The sequence below is a fragment of the Protopterus annectens genome, chromosome 2.part1 (genome assembly GCF_019279795.1).
Source record: "Protopterus annectens isolate FY-2018-M chromosome 2.part1, PAN1.0, whole genome shotgun sequence".
Classification (NCBI taxonomy): Eukaryota; Metazoa; Chordata; order Ceratodontiformes; family Protopteridae; genus Protopterus; species Protopterus annectens.
Genome location: NC_056729.1, coordinates 691920423 through 691947741, shown reverse-complemented (window position 1 = coordinate 691947741; position 27319 = coordinate 691920423). Strand labels below are relative to the sequence as shown.

General features: G+C 40.0%; 1 protein-coding gene and 1 non-coding gene across 2 annotated transcripts in view; one reads left to right on the top strand and one right to left on the bottom strand.

Annotated features, from left to right (window-relative positions):
• LOC122794901 (pleiotropic regulator 1-like) overlaps window positions 1-27319 on the top strand; it is a 319076-nt gene that overhangs the window by 2639 nt on the left and 289118 nt on the right. Inside the window, exon 2 of the mRNA XM_044063497.1 lies at window positions 19287-19393. Coding sequence (XP_043919432.1) covers window positions 19287-19393 — 107 coding nt within the window. The remainder of the gene's footprint in view (window positions 1-19286; window positions 19394-27319) is intronic.
• TRNAR-CCU lies at window positions 11112-11184 on the bottom strand. Its single transcript has one exon. It is a non-coding gene; the product is annotated as a tRNA-Arg (tRNA).

The following is a 27319-nucleotide window of genomic DNA, read 5'->3' as shown; positions in this document are numbered from 1 at the left end:
TCCTGAATTTCAGCCTTTGATTCTTAGTCCTCATTTGCCTACTGTGTGACTTTGAAAAAGTCACTTAACCAGACAGTGCTTGGGGGAAGCTAGGAATTGGGGCTAGCCTCCTCAGTGGTCTTCTTGATTGCAAGCCTAGTAACTTAACTATGAATAGATATTTCCAGACAAAAGTCTGTTTTAGCTTTATTTTCTCCACTGTCCTTGTGAGCCTTGAGCATTCCATTTCTATTCAAATTTTCTCTTTTCTAGTGACAGACACGGGTTTAAAAGTTATGCATTTTTCTGTCTGTTTCACTTGTAGTACTCCCTTCCATTTCTTTCTACTGAAGGTCATTGGTTAAGCACCCTTCTTCTGTTTTTATCCCCTCTGCTCACGTAGTAATAGTCTGTGTGCAGACATTTGTCTTGCACGGGCTTTGTACTTTAAAGTTTTATCAGTTCACCTTCATGTCCCTATGTTAACATCTGATACTACTACTAGTAAAAAAGTGCACCAAAAGGACCATGGAATACTCCTTTTAATTAGTTAAAACCAGAATAAATTCCAGTATAAAGTACATAATACATTGTGTTGAGCGCTTTCATCAATGAATAGACTTCATCGGAACAACCTGAACCATACCCCCTAAGCATTTAAATACTCTCTTTCTAAACAAGTAATTAATCAATGCCCCAATAAAATCATCAACTCGGACCCTATTTAAAGGAATAAAGCCAATTCAAACATTATACAAACACTGTTAAAATTCATTCACAACGTTTCATGCACTTTAAAGTATTTTATGCACTTTAAAATATATTCATAATGAATTAATACTATTAATTATTTTCTAAATCAAATTTCTGCTTTTTCATTCTCTATGTGCATATGAAAAAATGCAAAACATTGTTTCTATGTATAATGAAATAATTTTTAATTTTCCTTATATACAAAATAATTTTAAATATTTTAAGATCTTGTTGGCTTTTTCCTTTAGTACTGAATGAATACATAAATGGTCGTTTAAACCTGGGGGGAAGTTGGCGGCCAACCTGAGCTGCCACATTAATTCTTTTTTGCACAATAAATTCTTCCAGTCACACCCCCCCTCTCATCACTGTTGATGTGGGGGGGGGGGGGGTGACTGGAAGAATTTATTGCCCTGATCCGTGTTGCATTCATGCACAGTTAGAAATGTCTTATGGCTGCTCTCCCCTTTTCCAGTTTGGCAACTTATAAATGTGATAGTTTCCCTGATCACACTGCTAAAGAAGTTTATTAACTGATTACAGCCTGGTGACATCTCCAGGTGTTTTTGCAGTTAAATCCTTGTTGCACATCTAAGTGTCAATTTATTGTTTGTTCATATTTGTATTAATAATTCCAAAACCGTGCTACATACAAGAAATTAGAAAATCATCTTAAGGCTTGCATGATTGCAAGCATAATTTTATTGATGTTTAACACAGTGCTCAAAATATACACACCACAGACTGTTCTGGTCTCTCAGCTCTACTTGCCAAATACCATCCCAGCAGGCATCTTAAGATCTGAAAATCATCTACTTCTAAAAGTAGATAAGCCTACTTTACCTGCTGGTAAACTCCTCTATTCCTTCACAATCACCAAACTGTGGAACTCACATCCACCTTCTATAGGAAACACAAGCATCACCACCAAGTTCAAACCAATACTAAAAAAATCATCTCAACTCTTCCTGGCTATATTCCTGCTCTATAACCTAACCTCTTCACTCTCCTTATATGATTACTAAACTCCTATGTCTTTTGCTACTAGTGACTGATGATACTTTCTCCATATTTATTTTTATCTTCACTTGCTGATACTGGTACAATAATACTGATTAATGTATCTCTGTTTATACCTGTCTGACTTCTACTTTATGTATATTTTCTGTATATATTACTGTAATCAAACAAATTAGATTCCTGCTTTTCTCTATATAATTCTGTATGTTACTGTATTTACTATCTGTAACACTATTTCTACTTCTGCACCAATTACTGTTTATATTTTTTTGTATATATGTCCTTGTTGGAGCTTTTCTCCCCGGGCCTCCGCTGAAAATGGGCTCTCTTAGGCCCAGTGGACTTTCCTGGTAAACAAATGCAATAAATAAATAGTCTCTGTCTAGTGAAGGGCCCAGTGGACTTTCTTGGTAAACAAATGCAATAAATAAATAGTCTATGTCTAGTGAAGGGCCCAGTGGACTTTCCTGGTAAACAAATGCAATAAATAAATAATCTCTGTCTAGTGCAGATAAAGAGATGATCTATATTGTAATACTTGTCATATTTCTCTAAATATCTCAGCAGTCAAATGACAGACAAAACTGCTTAGCCTCTTGAAAGCTCAGAGCTGTATGAAGAAAATGCTGCTGGCCGTAGGTGTGTTTAAATAGTTACTGAGATATCATAAGCTGAATATGCAACATTATATAATTCATATTTACTGTAATTATTGTGGTATATAAAATCCAATTTAAGACCTAGAATTGAATGAATGCAGCCACTTTGTGCTGAACATTTTGCCATTTATGGTTGTATAGTAACACTTATGGAATTAGAAATATGAACATTTGTTTGAACTGTGAGGCAATAATTTCATTTTTTTAAAAGGCCCAAACTATGCCTGCTGGGAGTTTGAGTAGAAATGCAAAAGAGCTCCATCTGAGGGAATGAGTTAAAAAGACTTACCTTCTCCTATAGATTCCATAGATGTTTAAAGTGTGGAAAATCTGTCTGCATGACTGTTTCTTGGGTTAAATTGGGTACTACAGCAACAGGACTCGCTACTTCCCTAAAAATTACTAGCAGGGTAATGGGAGACTGTTTGTTTCTTAGCTCTGTGAATGCACACCACTTCCACTGCTTTGTCAGTAATGGACATACTGCGTCTTCACCAGCATGACCACATTGCCAGAATCAAGCAGCCCAGTTAACACATCGCACTTTATTAACTGTACAGTTACATAGTAACAGAATGCCAACTCCATTATTTTAACAGATAATTTCCCATTCTGTAGGCATTGTATCATTAGTTTCAAACTTTTCAGAAGCAGTGATTTTCATAAGTATAACAGCTGTCAATACAAAATCTAGCTAGGTGTCCCCTTTTTGTACGTGTAAAATATAGCATGTCTATAGCTAATACATTGTGTATGTTGCCAACATTTGGTACAGGTTTCTTGCAGGGGAGACTGCTCCTCTGAATGTATAGTTTCTTGCCATAACAATATTTCTACTAATGCAACAAAATGTTTTGTCCATGGCATCCATGTTATATACTACTGCCTTAAGAAACTGCCTGTTATATTGGTCAATCACTAATATTTTTGCCATTTTATTTTTAGTAAACTGACCATTAGGGCCATTGTACCTCTCAATCACTAATATTCTTGCCATTTTATTTTTAGTAAACTGACCATTAGAACCATTGTACCTCTCAATGGTAACAAGATATGTCTGTAGGTTCTCTTCCCTGGTTAACTTTAGTAGTTTTACTCTTCTTGGTGTAGCCTTTAATTTTGCCCGCTACCACCATCCTTTCTGCTGCTATAGTGATGGTCTGCAGTACTTGTTCTACAGCTGTTGTCTCTGTAAATGTAGCAACACATAGGTGCAGCCAACAAATGGGATGGAAAGATTTCCAGCACACACATCACATACCTACTACTCTTTCAGGCTAGTTACATTTTATTTAAAATGGGTAGCTTGGTTGTTTTATTTTGCTAGATCTGCCCCTCTTTGCTACAACACATACGGACCGTAGGCAAAGATAATCAAGCTTCCAGAGTCCAATAAGGCCTGAACTTCTGTCGTTTCCAGAAATATAGCACAGATTATTACCTTAGTTGTGATACAGTAGCGTAATGCTTACTCTAATTCTAGCTTTAATCGCATTACATTCATTAGGAATAGCTTCAATTGCATGCATTTGTACTACTATTGATCTGTTTAATATTAGTGACTCTTCTTTCCTCATCTAAAACAAGTTAATTTATTACTTGCTACATTTTGGCTCGCAGGAGATTTGCACATTTTTTGCTGCTACTTAAGATTTAGAAGGACAGTTTATTTAAACAATGTGTCATTAACTAATAAGTGTTTTGCTAAAGTTAATAACTTGTCAGTGTTCTTGGGAACCACTGTGCAACTCCCACATTCACCTGTTATTAGAGGATTTTTTTAAGTCTATCCATTGCTAAAATTTCAATATTTTCAATTCAGCATTGCTGTCAGAATTTAACCACAGTTTTTGTAATACATTTTAAGCTCTTACAGGTCTGTAAGTAATAAATATCCATCTGTGAAATTTTATAGCTTGTACTTCAGAAGTACCCAAACCTTTACTAATAGTTCTTTTTATGTTTTTTCATAATCTGTTTCCACCATGTCCATCTAAGTTTTAGTGCCCCCCCTCCAGCTGAGAAAACAGAATTTTGACCCATTCTTTTGTCTCACTTCCCTGATTGGCAAGCCTTTTCAAATTTTTTTAACATTTATTTATTTTACATTTGTTGACTGGGCTAGTCTAACTGGATACATATCCTTTTTCAGTAGAGACCCAGGGAGAAAAGGTCCAAACAGTTAGAAAGACACACACATATATATATATATATATATATATATATATATATATATATATATATCTAATATACAACAACATACATGTAATATTGAACATAGGAATCTGTATTGTCCTCATTGCTTAGCTTCCTAAGGGCAGGCACACTTTTGGAGGTGGCAGTCATGTTAGCCAGTCTTGCTGTTTGCTGTCGCAGCTACACCAGCTTTTGGTTAGTCCTTTCCATGGCATCCTCTAAAGCTTTCAGTAGTTTCTTCATGTTTGTGGGTGGAGGAAATACAGCAGGAAAACCAGACCTTTTGTTGGATCAGTTAGCATGTCCTAGATAACAGCAGAAAACCATTTCTGGCTTACAAACCCCGCAGACAGGCAGTTCAAACACTTTTAAATGGCAGTAAAAGAATAGCAAGGAATGGTCTTTTTCACAGACTTCCCATGGCCATGGTTCTCCACCAGTGTTTTGCCTTACAAAGACTCAAGAGGTGGATTTAGAAATAGCCCATTTAGCATTGCTTAGGCATTCCTCAGAAACCTTTACAAAATGTATACTATCTTAATGTAATAAAATAGTAAAACAAATACCAGGATCACAGTTGCACTGTACAGCATTCTCAATAAAATGAAGGTCAGTGCTGCAGGTCTTTCAGTGCCAGAAAAAGACACATCAGTATAACAAGACTGGACTATCCATCTTCAGGAACCACAAATCTTTGGACAGAGTCCGTGTTGTACCCCATGATGACCATTTGATTGAGGAACTAACTTCCTGATTTGGCTCTACCATGCCTTTCAACCTCTTGGTGCAAGAATTCTAGACAAACCCAGAAATTAAAGGGGGGGGGGGTAAAGGCCCAAAATCAGTAGGAAAGATCTTGCATATTGCTCATATAAGCTTAGAAAGTTGCTAGGATAACAGGTTTTGCATTAACATGCATTTTCTGAGAACTGTAGAGACCGAAACTTAAATATTTGTCATTTAGTAACTTCAGTCCTCAACGTGCCACAAAACCACAAGTTTTAAGAGGAACAAACCAAAAATGAGGCAAAATTCTGAACATTGTGCAAAGCAGTTGAGAGGTACATGCCCAGCTGATAACGGGCAAAGCATTGTGTATCTACATAGAAGTCATTTTGAAAAAATGTGTTCCGATTATTTGTTGAATGAGACTACTTGTGCTAAGGAGACTATGAAAAATTACATTACAGGTAAAGACATTAACAACTTTACTTTTAAGAGGCATCATAGGTAAACACTTGTAACTTTAATACAACAGTAATGCTAATGTATGCTTCTCAAAAGACGTATATTTTCTTTGTGTTTGAATCTGACATGTTAAAACACTTTAGCAAGGAATTGAAAACTCGTATAAACAGTTAGACCAGCACAGAGGGTGGGACAGTGTTATCAACCATATTTATTTCCAGTTTGATAACCGGGGAGGTCCACTGGGCTCATAGGGCCCGTTTTCAGTGGAGGCCTGGGGAGAAAAGTTCCACATTAAAAACAATTGCACAAATTAAACAATTAAGACAAGCTATTGCACAAATTACAATTAAAACAAGCAAGCAAGGAGGAATTATACATTTGTACAAATTGCATAGAATAATGCAGAAAAAAATATATATTTATAATTTTTTTTCCCCAGTGCTATAAATTAAGAGCAGGTTTTGAGTCTATTTTGAGTTATTGTAGCACTGCCTTTTGCCAGTTGTCACCAGTAATGCCACTGCATCAAAGAGCTCTTGCATCAACTCCGCTAACTCTGTTAGTTTTTTAGCGGATCCTTTTTCTCATTCCTGGTATTTTGTATCTTCCCCAAGAACATTATTAAGTTTTAAAGTGCTGTAACATGCACTACATCCAACATTCCCAAAAGAAATGCTGCAGATAACAACATAACTTCCAATGTCCAAATCTCACCTCAGTACTGTTAAAATTGTCTTACAATGTGTTGATGTTTTCACTCTCCCCGAATATGTGCATCTGTGACCGTGACAACCACTGAGACATGTCCAATGTGTTCTAATCTGTAAATGAAGTAGATAAACCCATTGGGCAAAGTGAACCTTTCCAGGGGCATTTCTTAAAAGTTCCAGAATCAAACTGTTTACCCTTGACTAAAGGAAACAGCTTATTAACATTTTAAAGCCTTAATCCTGCATTAACTGCCAGATAATATGCCCCCAAAGTGCAATACCTGTACAGACATTTCTAAGTGAAAATTCAGTACCTCCTTGAATTTGTGGCATGTCTCATAACAGATCCCTATTAGGTTATTGAATGTACGAAAATTTTGAAATTCATATGGCCGAGAGTATTGATCAAATTTTGGGAAGTTCGAACGTTAAAAATAAAAATAAAAAACAAACCTTTCTTTTTTAATGGTTTTGCAGGGGCAAGCTCCCTGCACCCCCCAAACCCCCTGCTAATTAAATATATCGATTCCAAGATTGCACTACACTGAGGAAAAGGGTAAATTTCCAGAAATGCGCTGTACGGCGATCTCCTTTGAAAACGTTCGAACTTCCAAAAATTAGATTATATGGTTTTGAATTTCTGGACGTTCGATAATATGATAGGGATCCTTCATAACATATGCTGTCACACTGGAGACTAGGCCTTCCCCAACATTCTGGTCCAGTTGATTTCAGATTCCCTCCAGCTTGGTTCACTTACCTTGTTGCACAATAGTGTCAGTCCTCTTGGTGCCAATCATGTAGTCTTACTCTCTGCAGAGTTATTTCCTTATATGTTGGTAAATTGGCTAATATTCATTAGTTTTCTTTCTTAGTCCAAACCAAATAGAGAAAAAAAGAGGGTCTATATCAGTTCACTGAAATGTCTGAAGTTCGAACACCATATGTTTGAACTTCAAACCACGAACTGCAAAAACATCGAAGTCTTAAAACAGCGTTTTTTTTTTTCCCCCCAGGAAAAAAAAAACACTGTTCCAAGAAACACACCCAACACAAACACACCAAAACAACATCAATCCACACACACACACTCAAAATCCTATGTCTAACCCTACACTAAACTGTACATACACTACTACCTATCCACTTACCTTAACCCAAACCCTAACCCTAAGGTCCGTCACTATCGCACACTCACCTGACCCGCGCCCTAACCCTAACTCACCTATCCTGCCCTAACCCTAAAGTCTTTCACTATCACACACCCACCTCACCCGCGCCCTAACATCCACACAATCCCACACTTACCTGAACCCGACCCGTAATTTTCCACCACAGTCCTGATACTTGCAAAGCCACAGAAACGGCCCACCGAAATCTTTCCCTGGGAAAGAATTCGGTGGGCCGCGGCTTCGCAATTAACAGTGTTTGAACTTTACAGTTCGAACATCTGGTATTCGATATTCAGCAGTTTTGATGGACTGATATAAACCCCAAAAAAGCTTATGATCTCCATTGCGGTTTCAGTTTTTCTTGGCATCTATCTCCCACTTTGTAAGAAAAGAGAATTCCAACAAAGATTCCCAGTATGATCCCTGCTCGTTTCACTGGAAGGTGAAGCTAGCAGTTAGGGAAAGTAATAGAACAGACAAGAGGTATAGTACAAGGAGGAAAGCAAAGGACATCAAAAGGGTGTGGACCACAAGGGCATACATTGAAAGGGAGTTAGCAGAAGGGGTCGGTGGGAGAGGCTTCTTTAGTTATACTGAAGGAAGGGAGGTAGGGACTCATTTGGTCAGACTTCCCAAAGAATGGGAAACTTGAAGTACTGAGTGAATACTAGCAGCCTTTGAAGACGAAAGCGGGGGGGGGTGACTTTTTGGAGAAGGAGGTAGGCAGAACGGAAAGTTGTGGGTACATTCCAAGATGTAGAGGAAGGTGGTTGAAAGGAGCTAACTTCCATAAGGGAGGATGGAGTACAGGGTTATTGTGGGTTATCTGCAGGAGTCTGATCAAGGTGCTAGCAGATACTATGAGTCTTTCAGCAAATCACTGGTCACTGTAGAAGTACTTGACTAGATTTTTCCTACTGCCCACATCCACTCTTGCAAAGAACTATCTTTGGATTAATGGCAGTGGGCAGGGAAAATCATGGACAGAGCCCTTATCAAAAGGCTGGTTGCTTTACTAGAGGGAAGCAGTTTCCAATACATCAACCAGCATGGGGCAAACCTGATCCAATTTCATGAATGGCTTGCGTACGAACTTAATAAAAAGAGTACCACTGAATGTGGTCTACCTGGATTTCAGCAAGGCTTTAGACTTGGGTCCACAGGAGGATAACAGGAAAACTGAAGGGATTTGGGGGTAGGATCAAGACTAAGGAAGTGGATGACTGCATGGGTAAATGCAAAATACTGTCTTATGGTGAGATGGGTTATATCAGGAATAATGAAAGTGACTGTCGAAGTACCATAGGGGTTGTTCTGGGTCCATTACTCTTTAGTAAGTTAATTTTAGACATAGCTGGGGAGCAGAGAACAGAATTGATTTACTTTGCTAATGACACAAAGTTAGTGGCAGTAGGGGAAGAAGGTTGGGGTCAGTCTAAGGGTGAATATGAAAAGACTGACTAAGTGGGCTGAAATTTGGCAGTGTAGGTTCTTTACAGGCAAGTGCAAAGTACTACATCTGAGCCCCAAGAACATTGGTGTGAACTATCAACTGGGAGGAGTGGAACTGATGCTGGAAGATCAAGAAAAGGATTTCAGAGTGTTGAACACACATGAGTTTGACTGCTGGGAGCAGTGGCAGCAGACAACAAAATGTTGAAGTGTATTCCTAGAAGTTAAACCACAAAAACAGAGGTAATGTAAACTCTACTTGCTTATTTAGGAAGCATCTTTAGTATTTTGCTCAGAATTGAATGCCATTTCAGGAGAGAGAGAGAGAGATTGGGCTTCTGGAAATAATTTGGAGGGAAGCCATCCTAGATGTGCATGAGGGGATCAAGACACAATATAAGCAGGCACTAAAAAAGCCAAATATTTTTTTTCTTGAGACCAGAAAGTATGGAGGGGGACCTAGTATGAGTGCACAGGCTTATGTCATGGAAATGTGAATGGGTAGGTATGAAAAGAAGGGCAAAAGAGGAGAAGATCACAAAATAGGAATCAGCTGAATGTTAAAGTACTTCTTCATGAAGAAGGCTGTGGACCCATGAAGTAGGCTACCAGTCTGCGTGGTTGAGAAGGAATCCACAGAGGCATTCATGACAGCCTGAGACAAATGGAGAAAAGGTGGGGTGGGGGAGTGGGGTTTAGGAAAGGACAGAGAATGTTAAATAAACTTAGAGACAGATTAGGTTGAGGCTTCCAGTTTGATAATTGAAGCAGAGTTCTATGCCCACCATCCCAGCAAACAAAATTTGCTGGGTAAAGTGACTATTGACTGGTAGGTGGTGCAGAGGACTAAAGCTCTGACCTGGTTAATGAACTGCTTCCTATTCCAGGAGGTAAAAGTTTGAATCTGTCCACATTTATTTGCCTGCGGCGTGACCTTGAACAAGTCACTTAACCAGACAGTAGTTAGGGGCAACTAGGAATTTGGGCTAGGCTTCATAATAGTCTCTTAGACTGATTTCATGTTAACTACCTAAGACTGTACAATATAATGGTGAATAACAGAGTACAAAGACACTGTTGTCATGCCTGTGACATTTATCCATTGTAGAAGGGAGGTGTTTGCAGGGGGTGTTTGCCAGTGGCTTGTTAGCATAGGTGGTCAAGTAGTGTATTTGCCATACAGTGTCACAGGTTCAGGTCTGCATGTCATCCTGCCTTGCATTTTTTTCTTTCTTATATTAGCATGCAGACCCAAGAGATAAGGTGATAGAAATGCAGTTATTTATTTATTTATTTTTTAATCACTTTCATTGCTGGTGTTTTGTCCAGAGTGGGCGTGTGTTACTTAGTTTACAGTTTAAGGTTTTTGTTCAGGTTTTGATACTTCCCATTTGCATATCTTTTCATTTTTTCACTGTCCATGTCCAGTGAAGCTGCAGACACTGCCCTAATGGCTTCCCAATGCCACTTACATGCAGGGTTGGCCAGTGTATTAGTTGGCAGCTGCTATTCACTGAGGAGTAGCTCACAGTCGATTGCTTATGCAGATGGGTATCCTTGGATTCTGTTCTTGTTTGCTTCTACTTGCATCTTTGTGACATAAAGAAAAAAGTACTGCAGTGTGATGTACTGTGCCATGTATGGCTGCAGTGCTTGTGTTAAGTTATTAAATAAGAAGCAATCTACAGTGGTAGCTCAGATTTCAGTTGTCACAAATGTCTGGATGTAATTCATGTAATTCAGATCATGGAAAACTATAACCTATCATACCTTTAGGTTCATAGGTAGGTACTAGGTTATCGGCCCTGGGGCCTATACAAGCCCAGCCAAAAAGGTACCGTGGCTTTTGCCACCCAAGAAAATTATTTTCCTCTGCCACTGTCGAGCAGAGCCACAGAGTTGATCCCCGGGGTGAATTTCCTATTTCCCATCCAATATAGGTTCATAGGTAGAAAGCTTCACTTGTATCAAGATTATATCACCCCAGATGGGACTCGAACCCACAATCCCTGGCTTAGGAGGCCAATGCCTTATCCATTAGGCCACTGGGGCCTTTCTTGTAGGGTTGGTTTCTTAGTAGCTTTAGAAACATAACTGCACAGTATCCTTTGGTGAAATCACTGTAGAACTTACTTGGGAGTGCATCTGTACACTTAATGGACAGGCCACACACACATGCTGTAGTGTATCCATTAAAGGTTGTGGGAACTCCAAAAGCTGTTCCTATTTTGATGTTATTGAGGACAAAGTTCATTGAAAGTTTGGAGATTCATAATAGAGAAAAGCAACATGCTGTAAGAACAGAACAACATGTTGTGAAGACTTTAAAAAAAGTGATCAAAAGTGAAATGGAATGACTGTGGGGGAATATGCAGCTGACAGTGTTGTGATGGAACATTTGAAAGTTGGTCTTCAATTCACTCTTAAAGGCTTCCACTCAGTAGACCTGAAGTGGTTTATTACCACCAGTGCTTCTCAAGATTGTGGCAAGCTCAGAACTTCTAGATACTTATGTTTTTTCCAGTAAATATCCTGCTAAAACGTAATTTTTCGTAACCTTGTTGGAGCACAGAACAATCATTTGCACTAGTGCCCATCACACTTCAGAATCTGTCATGACAGACAGTGCATTAACAGTCTGATATATCAGCAAGCAGCTAGGAACAAGATGAACTTTTGTGGAACTGTATTTTAAAGTGAATATGTTGAGAAGTGAGGGGTGGTATAGTGGTGTAGCAGACAAGATAGTCACAGCAAGAGGATTTCTGGTTTGATTCTCAGCTGGGGTGCCTTCTTTGTAGAGTTTGCATGTCCTCCCTTCGTTTGTGTGGTTTTCCTCCGAGTGCTCTGGTTTCCTGCAGAAGGCAGATTGGACATTATAAAGTGTGTGTGTGTGTGTGTGTGAGTGTGTGAGTGTGTGTGTGTGTGAGTGTGTGAGTGTGTGAGTGTGTGAGTGTGTGAGTGTGTGAGTGTGTGAGTGTGTGAGTGTGTGAGTGTGTGAGTGTGTGAGTGTGTGAGGCGAGTGTGTGTGTGTGTGTGTGTGGCGAGTGTGTGTGTGTGTGTGTGTGGCGAGTGTGTGTGTGGCGAGTGTGTGTGTGGCGAGTGTGTGTGTGAGTGGCGAGTGTGTGTGTGTGTGTGTGTGTGTGTGTGTGTGTGTGTGTGTGTGTGGCGAGTGTGTGTGTGTGTGTGTGGCGAGTGTGTGTGTGTGTGTGTGTGTGTGTGAGTGGCGAGTGTGTGTGTGTGTGGTTGGTGGTTGGGAGTGTGTGTAGTCACAGCAAGAGGATTTCCAGTTTGATTCTCGGCTGGGGTGCCTTCTGTGTACAGTTTGCATATCCTCCCTTTGTTCGTGTGGGTTTCCTCCAAGTGCTGTGGTTTCCTGCAGAAGGCAGATTGGACAGTGTAAATTGGCAGTGTGTGGTATGGCAGAGCAGTCGCATCAGGGTGTGACGCCCATGCCCTGGCCCAAAAATCAAGGAGCCTCAATTCTCACCACTAACACCAGAGAGGGCGTCTCGTATATGAGGAAAAGATAACAAATACACACAGTAAAGTACAGTTTCCCTTAAGAGCACATAGAGATCACAGTCAGTCCGGGGCTGGTCGCTCCCTTGCTCTCCAGGTCCCCAATAAGACTCCCCACTGGTACAGCTATAGGGTTCAGAGCTCAGCCAGCTGGGCAAGCTAAAATCTCCAGCACCCTCTCTGTCCAACCAGTGCTTTGTGTCCCTGCCCAAGTAGCTGACACACACACCCACACACACTTTGAGATAAGAGTTTATACGACCACACAGACACTTCTGGGGAAGGCTGGTACAGGTTCTCCAGCTGTGCCCCTTTTACCCAGATATACGGTAGTACCACTGGCCGCCACCCAGCTAATATTTATCAGCTACTCAAAGGCCCTTAAAAGGGTGTCCAATTATTACTGTGCAATATTATTATCCAATTGTTAGTATGACTAAACAGTCGAGGCTTATTAGAGTGACTTGATACAGGATCCTTATCACTACACAAAACAGCCACAGTTGAAAGCTTTTAAAGTATTTAATAATAAATAATAATAAAAAGCACAATACGTCTTACTACACAGTGCTAATCAAGAGTTCAGAGATCACAGAGAAATACTTAAAATAATTCAGTAGTACAGTTCTGACATCACAGAAAAACATTTAGTCTAATCTTTCTAGTTTCTAGCTATTTCTAAAAGAAAACACAAGTCTAAGATAACTTACATATGAGCAAGACAGTGCGGCGAGTTGAATGGTCAAGACAAAAATGCTTAATGCCTTCTGATTGTCTCTGTGTTTGAATTGCTATCTTCAGTCCTGATTCCCATTACATCATTTATTTTACACTTTCCTGGTGTTCCCAGGCTAACAGATACTACATTATTGTTATCTTGCACCTGCAGGAAACAACAGCCATAAAAGACATTCCACATGTAAACTCTAGAAATTATTCCTTAAGTTAAACAATAGGCAGGATGCTTCACTCCAGACATATCGACTCCAAATAATTTAACTTCAAAGGGACAGACAAGAAATGCTTGACTTAGTTTTCTTTACAGCAGAGGGCAGTGTTGCTACATTGTTTTAAGTTCAACATTTCACAGCATATTTTTTCATTTAAGAAAACGAGCTTGTAGTTCAACATTTTACAGTATTTGCTTTCAATTAAGAAAACAAGTCTGTAATTCAACATTCATATTTACAAATGATCTGGCTAGGCTGATAGCCTTCACACAGGGCTAGCAACACAGCTGTGTGAACCTTGGCTCTAGATGATTCACTTTTGAAGTGAAACCTTGACCCCATGAGCATAAATAAGGAAAAAGGGGTTATGGATGGATTGATAGATGTAGACAAGTGAGGTTGTATATTACAGACAAGACAGATTATCCTAAACAGACAACCCAAAAATATCATGAATGGATTGCAAAAATGTTTTTCTCAGATTTGAGTGTAGTGTACCCCTGCTCTGTTTTAACACTGCCTACAACACCCACACAATGCAACCACAGAAAACAAAATATTTAGATATGTTTCTTAGCAGAACCACAAATGCACCTCTGATTATATGATCATAGAAGGTTACTAGGTTAATGGACCTGGGGCCCTTACAAGCTTAGCCAAGAGTTTATCCCCAAAAAAGAAACCTCAGTCAGCACCTATCGCTCCTGTCAATGAAGGACACAGGTGGAATCCCTGGGACACACTTGTGGTTTCCCATCCACTCATCAAGGTTGCATTTGAAGAGAGTCGGCGACGTATTCTGACATGTATGGGAAGTCTATTCCAGAGACTGGGCAGCCTCTGAGAGACAAACCTGTCTCTTCAGCAGGTTTTGTTTAATGTCACACACTAGATTTAGGCCTTTCTGTTGGGTAATGCATGAGGAGTTAGACTTACGGATGTGGAGCATCTCTAGTAGGCAGGGCCCGAGATTGCCTTGTAGGCGAGACACAGATCATCTTTGTACAAGCTATATGATACCGAGTAGAGTGATAGTGATTTGAGCCTGTCCACATAGGACGGGTGTTGGAGATTTGAGATGTATTAAAAAGTGCAGTTGACTCATATAGAGCAACTTTCCTACCAAGTACTTTCTTATTCAAAACCTAGATGCTCCCCACCTCTGAACAGAATACTTTCACTTAGAAAGCAAAATTATTCCCTGAAAGGCACTCAAGAAGTTGTTATCCTAGCAAAGCCATGCTTTAAAACTACTACAGGAGAAAGAGCTTTCTTACTTCTTGGTCTTTCCACCTGGAAGCACCTCCCTAATGAAGTCAAAAGTCAGGCAACGCTAGAATATTTCAAATCAGCATTAAAAGATCATCTCAAAAAATAAAGTTGCTTGCTTTTGTTTTTGGGATGCTGGCTAATAAAATCAGTTATTAAGTACTTCAACTGCATTCTATAGCCCCTCTGACAATTAGTTACTGTTTATTGTAATTGACCCATCATATTAGCATGTGTAAGTAGTTTACCCTGTACATGCATAGGTTTATGGGTAGTTACTAGGCTTGCAGTTCAGGGGACCATTGAGTTGATCCCAAGCACTGTCTGGTTAATTGACTTGCTTAGGGTCTCACAGTAGGCAAATGAGGGCTGAGGGAATAAAACCCTGGACCATAGGAACTACAGCTCACAGCCTTAACCTTTTGCATCAACTGCCAAGATAGCTGCTGAATACATTTCTGTAAATATTTGTATACTAATGTCAAAAACAGTAAAAACTTTAACAATTTCTCCTGGTTATGACTGAAAAAGATTAGGGTTTGGAGGGTGGCCTAATGGTTAAGGTGTTTGCCATACAAACACATGGTGCAGGGTTTGAGTCTCACAAGGGATAATTGGCTAGGCTTAAAATGACTCGTAAGGGCAGTTAGCCTAGTACTAATCTATGAACCTATGAACCTAGTAGACTAGCTTACCTACCCGGTAAGCAAATAATAGATAAATGGAAACTAAATCCTGGAAACCTATTTTAAAGTGTTTTGGCTCTAGAATGTGAAGCTTTGTATTCTCCTGCAATGACAGCTGTTAGAATTCCACTTTAATAACTAGATTAGTTGAATAGACTATTTCCTGAATTCTTTGCAGAATTGTAAAGTGAAGGAATGTGTAGAGTTCTATCAAAAGCCAAGCAAAACAGAGCAAGTGTAATATTTACAGCCTCTGTATGAAGCATGTGACCCATAATTTCTTTAGCTTGCTTTAACCTTCTGTAGCCAGTTCCCATACGATCTCTCACACTTAATTGTAAATAGCTTTTTACTTTAACTGTGTGAATTTGTTAAAATGTATCTACACAATATTTTTGCACTATGGGCAATATTGCCAACGCTTTGCATTATTTGATATATATTTGTACTTGTACTTAACTGCGGTGGTGGTGCTGCGGTAGCATTGTCACCTCACAGTACGACGTCCTGATCGATTCTCAGCTAGAGCATCTTCTGAGTGGAGACATGCGTGAATGGGCGTACCTTCGTTGAAGGTTGTGTCTCAGGGCCAGCAACTTGGCATGTAAAAACCTACTGCCAATCATTAGCGGACTGGAGTTTCGCTGTGGCGACCCCTAACCGGGAAAAGCCGAAAGACGCAACAACAACAACTTTTATTTTTATTGGACTACTATCTTTACTGTAATCTCTCTCATGGAGCTTTTCTCCCTGAGCCTCCACTGAAAACGGGCTCTCTAGACCCAGTGGACTTCCTGGGTAGTCAAACTGGAAATAAATAAGTAAATTCCTAGGAGATATGAAGTCAGTCCAACTTTCCATCCATTTAAAGTTAAAGGCTGCAAGTAATGGCAAGGGAGACTGCTACATCTCAAGCTGAAGTTTTCTAACCACATGCACATTTAAAAAGTCGACAGCTGTATTCCAAATTCCTGAGTTACTGGGATAGATTTAGATGCCAGAAAGAAATATAAGGTCTCCATACATTATCTGTTAATATAAAAACTGATTAGTGAAATTCTGAGCTCTCTCTTAGCTGCTTCATTTTGGATCTCTAGCCACATTTGCAAATTACAAATAGTGTTTTTGCTTCCGACTCCACTAGATTTCACATATTGATAACAATCAATCTGTTAAGTATGTTTGTAATAATGCCTTAAGTGGGAGTCCATATGGAGTTTGCCGTAAAATGTTGAGATTGTTCTCTAATAAGCTGAGTGGGTCTAGCAGTTAGCATAGAGGAGTAAGGCACTTAACTGTTCATGTGCTGCTCCCTGTTCCCAAATACAGGGTTTGATTCATTCCAACTCCTTTTGCCTTCTGTATGACTGTGAGCAAGTCACTTATGCAGGTAATGCTCCAGGGTCACTCCTGAAAAGGGACTACTTTGTCCAGTGGGCTTTTCCATTGGTAAATTTATAAAATAAAAATAAATGCTCTTGAGTATGAAATGTACATGGAACATGAGGTTTGCTGTGGGTGTAAATGTGTTGGAGTGCACGACTGGCAGCTAACAGCTTTTTCCATGGGGTTCAGGGTAGCCATACCGGGCAGTTCCTAGGACCCTTTCCTCAAGGCACATATCTATTTGACAAAATCTTATGCACTCTAATAAAAACTGGATATTGAAAAGTCTGCACGCAGCATGTGGATTTTGTTGACTGACACATTCCACAAAGTGCTTCTCCCATTTAGCTTAAGATCTTTATAGTATAACTGCCCCCCTTCCCTTCCTAGGGCAGTGCAGACAGTTTACCCAGTCTTTAGCCAGACTACATCTGGTTTGCCAAGGACCAGAACTGTAACTTGACATATGTTGAAACCCTCAGTTTGTGTCTGTCTGTGTATCTGTGTATATGTGTATAAATATATATGGGTGAGTGTATACACAGTAACGAACTATGAAATAACTATTATTTTAGATCAAATCTAAAATTATTTAAAACAAAAAAAATTAAAACATGTTTTGCAATGGGGCAAGCCCCCTTGCACCCACCACATGGAGGCTGTGCCCCCACACCTCTTGTTAATTATATATATCAACTCCGAAATCGCACATCAGCAGGATAAGTGCAAATTCCCCTACCCCGCTGTACCACAATCCCATGCAAAAGGCTGCAGCCAAAAACTTCATTGTAAATAACGTGTGATCATATGATCATCATTTGCTATTCACTGTCAGAAAAAGCATTTGCTGTTTTGACCTACATATATATATAATTATGTATAATATATATATATATATATATATATATATATATATATATAGATATATATATATATATATATATATAATTATGTATAATATATATATATATATATATATATATATATATATATATATATATATGTATATCATATATATGTTATATATTGTGTGTGTGTGAATATATATATATATATATATATATATATATATATATATAAAATCATATATATATATGTTATATATTGTGTGTATATATATATGTGTGTGTTTACTTCACATTGTCAACACACTAAACATTGAGACCAAAGCATCAAATTGTCACTTCATTGAAAATGACAAAAAAAATTTCTAAAACATATTTTTTTCAAGGCCCACCCCAGCACTCCCAACTCCTTCTAATTATATATAGCAACTTTGCAATTGCAATACAGTTGGAAAGGGCAAAACCCCATTCCTCACTATTCCATGATGTCAGGCTCCCATTCAATTCTACACTTCGATGATGCAACCATTCGAAGTTTAGTGTGTCAGTTGTGTATGCAGTCAACAATTTATATAGCTCTACTTTAATGTCTTCGACAGCATTCTTGCTTATTTCTGAAATAAATTTGTTTAATTTCTTGGTGTCTCCTACCAGAATTTGAAATCAGCAGCACCGTGTCTATGCATCTTTTGTTTGTGTTTTACAGTACTTTTCAGCCCCTTTGCAGCTTTGGTCTCTTGTGTCCCTTGTCTTTTTGTTGTATAAGCAATTCATTTTTTGTGAGGAGAAGTTCTGTTGGTTTGTTCATCCTTCTTGGACAGTTGTTAAAGCAGTGTTCTTGGATGGGATTAATTGCTTGTCAGTTTTTTATGAAGTATATGGAACAAGACTGTGTTGTGTGTGGACTGTTGTAATTATGGCAGAACCTCCTCAGTTACATGATATAGTGCATTATTGTTTTATGGTGGTGACTTTTTAAATTTTTTTTTTTTCAGACAGGGCAATAGTACACTTTCACTAACAAATGGTGTACAGTATGTGTTACGGTGACACTTGTAGTAAAGGTACTTGCAGTATTGTGATGAGCAGATGCTGTCCCACTCTGTACTCAAGCTATTGCATTGTCTCATTTTGTAGATCCGAAGAGAGGTAAAAAAGTTTAGTGATTTTCTAATGGAGCCTTGTTACATTTTAGACTTTAGTGGCACAAAAATCACTGCTACTGATTCAACTTGTGTAAAGTAGTCCTTACTTTACTTCTAATATAAATAAAAAATATGTCTGGAGCTGTTTAAGGCCCTGGTGTTGAATGTTGCTTGTTAAATAAGTGGAGGAGAAGGTTTCTAGCATGTGTAAAGCCGAAACACATTAGTTTAAGGTGGGGGAGCTAATATATTTCACACATGAACTGTATTGTAAAGCTGCTTATAGAATTCTGTTGTCTGTTTATTATATGCCTTTTGCAGTAGATCTGAAAAGCAGAAATGTTTTTACAGGAGGTACAGAAGCACTCCGTGCACACCCTGATTTTCAGGTCATTGAAGAGGACCCACGATATGTTTGTTTCTGATCATGCCAAACCTGTGTCGCGTGACGAAACCAGGTAAGTGTCAGTGTTAAAGCATCGATAGTTCTGTGCATTAATTTAATTTTATTGGTATGAGAGACTTCCACTAGACATATTCCAGGTAATTCTTAACCAGTTTTAATGTTATGCTTTTGATTACTATTTTGGCTCTTATTGCCATTTACCTTTAGGAAAATGCTATGCTGTTTTGGATTTGCAAAGGGATGCATCTTTTGTTTACTGACTTTATGCCACAATAGAGTGTTTTGCTGAAAACCTTGTCTTTCAAGGCCTTGAGAACTTGTTTACAGATGAACCTGCGGTAGTACCATGATACCAGTGAAGGGGGTGTTTAAAGACAAAGTTTTCAGTGTTATTTAGAGGAGAAAACTTCTTTACTTCTGTTTTTTACACTGTTGTAATAGGCAAGTTTTTGATTTCGCATCTATATTGTTCATTTTGGCTACTGTCACTCTGTGACTATGTGAGTCAGCCTGTGATGATCACTTGAGATTTCTTAATGAGAATCTGTGGAGAAGTCTACTGAGTGCAGCTCTTGATCACTCAAAGGGTGTCCTTTTTGTGCTCACCCTGATTGGTCTTTTATAAGGCTGGGAAGGAGGAAAGTTGGATATGAGGAAAGAGAAGACAAGGGGCACAGAATGATGAAATGAAGAGGGTTGCACTGGAGGAGGTGGAAAAAAGAGCGGCACTACGTTTGTTGGGGATAGATCCTTCCATTTTTTCTTAAGAGTGAAGTTGGGGAAGGAGTAAGGGAAGGTGGTTATGGAAGCATTAAGGATTTGACAAAATTTAAGACAGGAACATAATGGGCTGACAGCAGGGGAGACTAGACATAATTTGGCAGAGATATACGCAGAGGTGTGAAGTGCAGGTACCAGTTTGGACCTCACTTACCCCCCCCCCCCTCGACTGACCTTGAGAGGGGCTGCTCTGGTGTGTGACTAGAGGCTCCAGTAGCTAGAGTGCCAGAACTGACAGGGTCTGCAAATCTTGCACCTACTGGAACAGGCCTTCAGTGGGTTGCAGGTACCTCTCACATGCCTGTCTCAACCAGGCACTAAAGTTAACTTTATTCATGGCTTACCATAACGCCGAACACTAGTGAGATAGAAAAGGAAGTGGAGACAAGAAAGACTCCTAAATGTTTTAAAACAGCATTTTATTTAATGAATTGAAGAAACATTTACTTACTTACTTCTGAAACTGCTGCAAAATATTTTCAATGCATTGTCCTGTTACTAATGACCCCATTCTTAGAGAAGGCATTGACAGCACTTGACTAATGCCTGTTAAGTTATGAATTACTGTTTTACTACTTTTGGATGACTGTAAAGTCCAAAAGTGGCAATAGTAATGGAATACATTTATAGGTTCATAGGTTCATATGTGTATATATACTTCATTTATTTTCAGTGCTGTACCTCACTGGAATATGAAGACACTTGTTTCTGTCTGTTTTTTTTTTTTTTTTTTTTAGTCCTCCATCAGTTTAGTTTGCAAAATAGGAATTCATACTTTAAATACTGTAACTATTTGCACAACACTTTCATGTGCTTGCTACTTGCAAGTACTTTGCAGTAATCCCTCTGTCCCTGCCATCTGTTTTGTGCTATCTCCTCCTTGGTTTTGAAGATATGAAAAAAGAAAGATTTGTTTATCCATGTTATAATATTGTGCATCATTGATGAAAGCATAGTGTTTATATTTTCTATGCTGATTCCACCTCTTGCATAACTCTTTTATAAGGGGAAGCATTGCACTTTGTTTCCCAGGCAAATTCAACATGTTGCTGTGTAAGTATAAGACTGGACTTGAAAGGGGTACTTCCAGCGTTACAAGCAGAATTGAGAATTGGTTAGTCCTTTACAAGTTCTTATTTTCCTCCCTCAGTAATATGGTGTTTTGTTAAAGCTTGTACTCAAAATTCTTCAGCTGTTGCATTCAAGGTGCACCACAGTGCCTGTGGACAGAAGAGGGTGGATTTGGTATTGATGTACAGATCTGAATGGCAACGTTAGCAGATAGTCAAATCCAGGAAAGAAGGGCACATTTCTGTAAGGTCTGTTGACTCTACAGAACAGTTTCAAGTGACCAGTCTAATCTACAATAAAATAATTGCATCAGTATTTATCTCTGTTTATGTGACTATTATCATTCATTTGTTAATTATTATTTCTATAAGTTAAGTATCATGGTGTAAGGCCACTGGCGTATGTAGTAAGGGAATTATAATCTACAAAATGCGGTGATATTGTAGTTGAGGGCCTCACCAGATGTGCAGTAACAAGCCCCGCCCCTGTGATATGTCATTCATGAATATGCATTCCCTCCGAATGTACAACCGAAGAAAAAGTGCACTGACATTGTAATATGACTGTAAATATAACCGTAAACTGTTTACCAACATCTGTAATTGACAAGTTTTATTGCACTAATAATGTATACTAAAATCAGCAAAGAAACGAAGCCGTCAAAACACATGTCATCAGGCTTTTTACTGTATAGCATTATAGTTCTCTTTGTCAGAGTCGGAATGCGATGGTTCACTGTCCCAATTAATGTCCAAATGGACTCTTTTTTTGGTGCAGGTGTCACAGCCTACTCTTCCTCAGTATCATTGGCAGGACCTTTTACTAAGAACAGCTTTCCTGGGTGATACTCTATTAACCGTTTGTTTACATTTAATATTTTCATATCATGTATGTACGAGCAAATGAAATATGCAGACCGGGTTGTCACTCAATTTGCGACATGACCACTTCTGCACGAAACGAACTGGTGAGGCCGTCAACTACAATATTGCCCAGAATGCAGATCAGAAAATTGCTTGTCCACTCCCCACACCCAGTCTATTTGTGTGATGGCTAGCTATAGTCGGGCATTTTGTACATACAGGAAACTTCTGGAAATCCACAAAAACATTCCACTATGTATATAGGTGGTATTGCAAAATGATATTCACATTACAGGTGCAAGTTTTAAAACTCTTTACATTTTATGAAGCACTTTAAGCATAGCGAATTCCCACATTAAACAAATGCAGGTAATAAACATTTTTGTGAAAGTTTTACAGGTATGAGACTGACATGGCATTAGCTTTAAAACAAAACAGAAGCATTGCATTTCTATTTCTTTGAATGTTGCACTTCCATTGAGTTTGAGACGTATGCATATCATGCAGAAATAATCCCACAACGTACCGATATAATGTATATGTGAGCATGTGTATCTGTTTGCATACTTGTATACATGTACATGTATATGCTATACTGCTGTATAAGGAATAAAAAAGTACTTAGTGTTGAACTCTGGTATTCTTTCTTGGACTGCTGAAACCCACCCCGCCAGCTGGTAACGCCTTTGCCTGTGCAGGTTCTCGTATGCCTGTGCAGGTTCTCGTATACCTGTGTCTGCATTGCTGTCCAGAGCTGGGGAATACTGTCAGTCCCCCATCTCCTCCCAGATATCATTTTTCTTCCACTCTGAGCCAGCAGTTGCCTCTTCAACGTCTATAAGTACAACTCCTGCTACAAGTAGAGGGAGATCTTGGCCTCCTTGTCTGACCAACTTGGAGCATGATCCTGGGCGTCAACAGATGCAATCCTTGCGAAGTGCCAGCACAAGAGTGAAATATGTAAGCCTGCTGTAGCGGAACAACGGTCTCTCTCAGGTGTGACATCACTATGCTGTATAGTGCTACTGCTTGTGGAAGTCATAGCAGTGTGAAGATTTTGTGTAACAGAACTAAAGCACTTGCATGCAGATGTTCTTCGTGTTTCACTGTTGCAGTCATTAAGTTTGGGTTATCTGCTTGCAGGTAGCCCTCAGTTGGCCTGATTAACAAAGTCTTGGGTCCTGCGTCAGTTGCTGTCCCTTCTTCCATGACGTCAGGTCGTCAGGGGTATAAAACATGCAGCCGATGTCATTACATCAGTCTTTCTTGCCATGCGGTGCCCGAAGCAGTTAGCAAGTGCTGGTCGGCCGACTCCTGAAATTTTCATTTTCAAGTTTTAGAAACTAAGACATCAACTAAAGCTAAGTACCCCGTTGGGGAAACTTTTTCTTGCTCCTTACCGATGTCAGTAAAAGTTAATAATTGCATTACTTGTGGAAAGCAAATACCTCCATAAAGATTTTCATTCGTACTGTATTCCTTGCATAGGCCCTGACCACGACGTAACTTGCTGTTGGTTTTGTGCTTTATTTAATCAGCACACTATCCATCATCGGTATATTTTCGCCTGTAAATATTTCAGTTCTCAGTTTAATTATCCAGAAATGTCATTGGTTAGCCATCCGACTACCGAGATTCCGAAAAAATGCAAAGATAAAGACAGAGACAGGCCGCTGAGGTCCAAAACTGTCGATGGCGCTTCTCCTAAGCCAGTCGCCAGTTCGCCGGTACTCAGTGAGGTGCTTTCGCAGCCCCTGAAACCTGCTACTTCTGATTCACAGGCCTCTACTGAGCCCCATTCGGAGTCCGGTATGCCGCGAGATGCTTCAGCTATGGAACCCACAGATGTCTCTACCTTGGATGGGTCTGGAGCCACTGTGCAGGCACAGGCTTCTGAGGGTGTTTTCAGGCCTACAGTCTTGCATATTAAACCGACGCCTCCTTTTCACTTAGGCCTAAATCTCGAACCATGCCTAAAAACTGACACCCAGGCCATGTGCTCAGGCCTCTATGCCTAAAAAACAAATGATAAGAATGGCTGAAGATTTAATAACTCTAATCAGGGGTAGTCACCACCCCCCCCTTTCTAAGAGGCCTAGGACTGAAGTTGTTTATGAATCTTCTGACCAGGATTCTGTTTTTTTCTGATTCTTCTGATGATCTGGATTTGCCCTTATCTACTTATGAGGACTCTGATGCAGAGGACTCCATTCCCTCTGCTTCCCCTCCAGAGGATTTTTCTTTTGGGGAAACCTTGCATATTCTAAGGGAGCATTTCCACTGGGAAAGCCAGGATTTTTCTGATTCAAAAAAGAGGCTTAGGGATTTTTTACTCCTACCTCAGCATAAGCCTTTAGCTATTCCTCCTGTACTAGACATTGTTGTTGATGCTTTTTTGGAATCTAGTTTGGCCCCTGATTCCTTGCCTCCTGTTCCCAGAAAACCTGACTGATACTACAGGCTCCCCGAGTCACACAAGTTCCTTTTTAAAAATCCTATTGCGGATCCAGAGACTATTTCATAGGGGCCCAAGGGCATTAAGGCTTCTACTGCTAAAAATCCTACCTCTTCTGATGGAGACTCCAGGGGGCTGGATAGATGGGGTAAGAATGTTTACACTTCTGCAACCTTGCCATTAGGGCTTTAAACTGCCAGTTTCATATGTTGAAGTATCAGCAACATGTTATTGAATTGCTTAAACAGAAAATGATGTTGATTCCTGACTGTGTGGAAAATAAGGAATTACAGGATTTAATGCATTCTGCTGAACAAGCTGGAAAACATACTTTGCAATGTGGTTTTGATTCATTAGAGGCCTCTTGCAGGGCTGCTGTTACTGGGTCTGTGCTCAGAAGGCATGCTTGGCTAAAGGAGCAATCTTTGCCTAATCATGTTAAAGCTAAATTGTTGGATGCTCCCTTAAATCAGGACCACCTGTTTGGCAACAAGGCTGAGGAAGTTCTTAAAAGGATGTAAGATAAAGCTAAATCTATGCAAACTGTTAAAGATTTCTTACAAGTTCAGCCTCCTAGATTTAGTAGGCACTGGCCCTCTAAGAAATGGTCCTTTCCAACCCCTTCCAGGTCTTCTCAAGCCAAACCCAGACACAGCAAAAGCCCCAGGTTTCAGTCCAAGGGGACACGCAGGACTAAGCAGTGGGGGGCGTCCACTTCCAAATCTGGGAGTAATAAGACTCCCCTGTATGGTAAACTGTCTCAATGACTTCCGTTTAAAATTTCCAAGCACTTATCAACTGACTGCCCCTTTGGGGGGAAAGATTGCTCTTCATGCAAAGAACTGGGAACACCTTACCCAGGACAAATGGGTTCTAAATATAGTGTCCCAGGGATAGAGATTTCACTTCCACACGTTGCCAACACCAAGCGGGTGGCCGCACCTACCCCCAAATCAGTGGGCAGAGGCCCAAAAACAAGTACTTTCTCTCTTAAGCATGGGGGCTACTCAACTGGTACCAGAAGAGGAAAAGGGACAAGGTTTCTACTTGAGACTTTTCCTGGTACCCAGAAAAGACCATGCATGGCATCCTATCCTGGACCTGTCTACTCTAAACACCTTTTTGGAAATTCCAAAATTCAAGATGCTGACTCTTCAATTACTTCCTATGCTAGGCAAAGATGCCTGGTTGGCAACACTAGATTTAAGAAGCATACCTGCACATCCCAATCAGGGAATCTTGCAGAAGATACCTACGCTTCAAAGCAGGCTACACACACTATCAATTCACTGCACTGCCCTTTGGCTTATCTACTGCGCCCAGGGTATTCACAAAGTGCCTAGCTCCAGTTATTGCATTTTGCAGGCAAAGAAATATTCAAATATACCCATACCTGGATGACTGTCTAATTCAGGCAGAAAGCCAGGACTTATTTTTGAATCATCTGGCCTTTGTACAAAGGGTTCTAACTTGTCTGGGGTGCACCATAAACAAAAAGAAATCACACCTGGAACCATGTCAACAAATTATATTCCTGGGAGCAAGCTTGAATACAACTTCCCAGTTGGCTTACCTCACGCCAGAGAAACAAATTCATTTGACAACCTACTTCAAACAAGTGGCCACAAAAACTCTGCTATCTGCAAGACAAATACTACAAGCCTTGGGGTTCATGGTCTCCTGCATTCTTCTAATTCCACATGCAAGACTGCATATGAGGAAACTACAGTGGTATCTAAAAAGCGTATGGTGTCAACATTCTCAGGATCTAGAAGCAATGATTCCTATCATACCTTGCCTACACCTAGAATTCCTTTGGTTGGCAGAGGCCTGCCAACAAAACAAGGGACTACCTTTCACACACACACACACACACACACACACACACACACACACACACCCCCCGCCACTCAAACCGTAACAGACTCATCAGACTATGCATGGGGGGCTCACCTGGCAGGGAAGTGCATTCAGGGCAAATGGAACCCAAGTCAAATGCACCTGCATATCAATCAAAAAGAAATGTTAGCGGTACAGAATGCTCTGACAGCCTTCAAGGACCACATTCTTCCAGGACAACTTATGGTAAAGACGGACAACACCACTGTTATGTGGCACATAAACAAGCAGGGGGGGTACACATTCTTACCCCCCCTGCAGACTAGCCATGGCATTGTGGAACACAACCTTGAGCTACTAAGTGCACCTACAAGCTCAATTCCTGCCAGGAAAATTAAGTACACTGGCAGACAGACTAAGCAGAAACCTCATGGACCCATACGAGTGGAAGCTGGAACCAAGGATTTTCAACATGTTGACAAGCAAATGGGGGAGCCCAGATATAGACCTGTTTGCCTCTCCCCAAAACTACCAGTTGGACAAATTTTGCACAAGGACTCCCCACAAGTAATCCTGGAAAGTGGATGCTCTGTCCTTCAGCTGGAAAAACCTATCCATCTATGCCTCCCCCTCTGCTTTCCAAAGTACTACTAAAAATCAAATGGGACAAACCAAGGATGATTTTGATTGCTCTAGACTGGCCATGTCAACACTGGTACCCCCTCCTGCGCAGTGTGTCACAGTTATCCCCATGGCACCTGCCTCAGACTCCTTCCCTGTTGTCTCAGCAGAAGAACCAGATTCTGTACCCTCAGCTTCTAACACTGAACCTTTCAGCTTGGCTAATTACATAATCTTTCCTCTACCATCCCTCAGTAAACCTGTGATGGATACCATTTTAGAGGCAAGGAGGCCTAGTACTAGAAAATCTTCTACTGAAAAATGGAAAAGATTCTGTGCCTGGAACCAG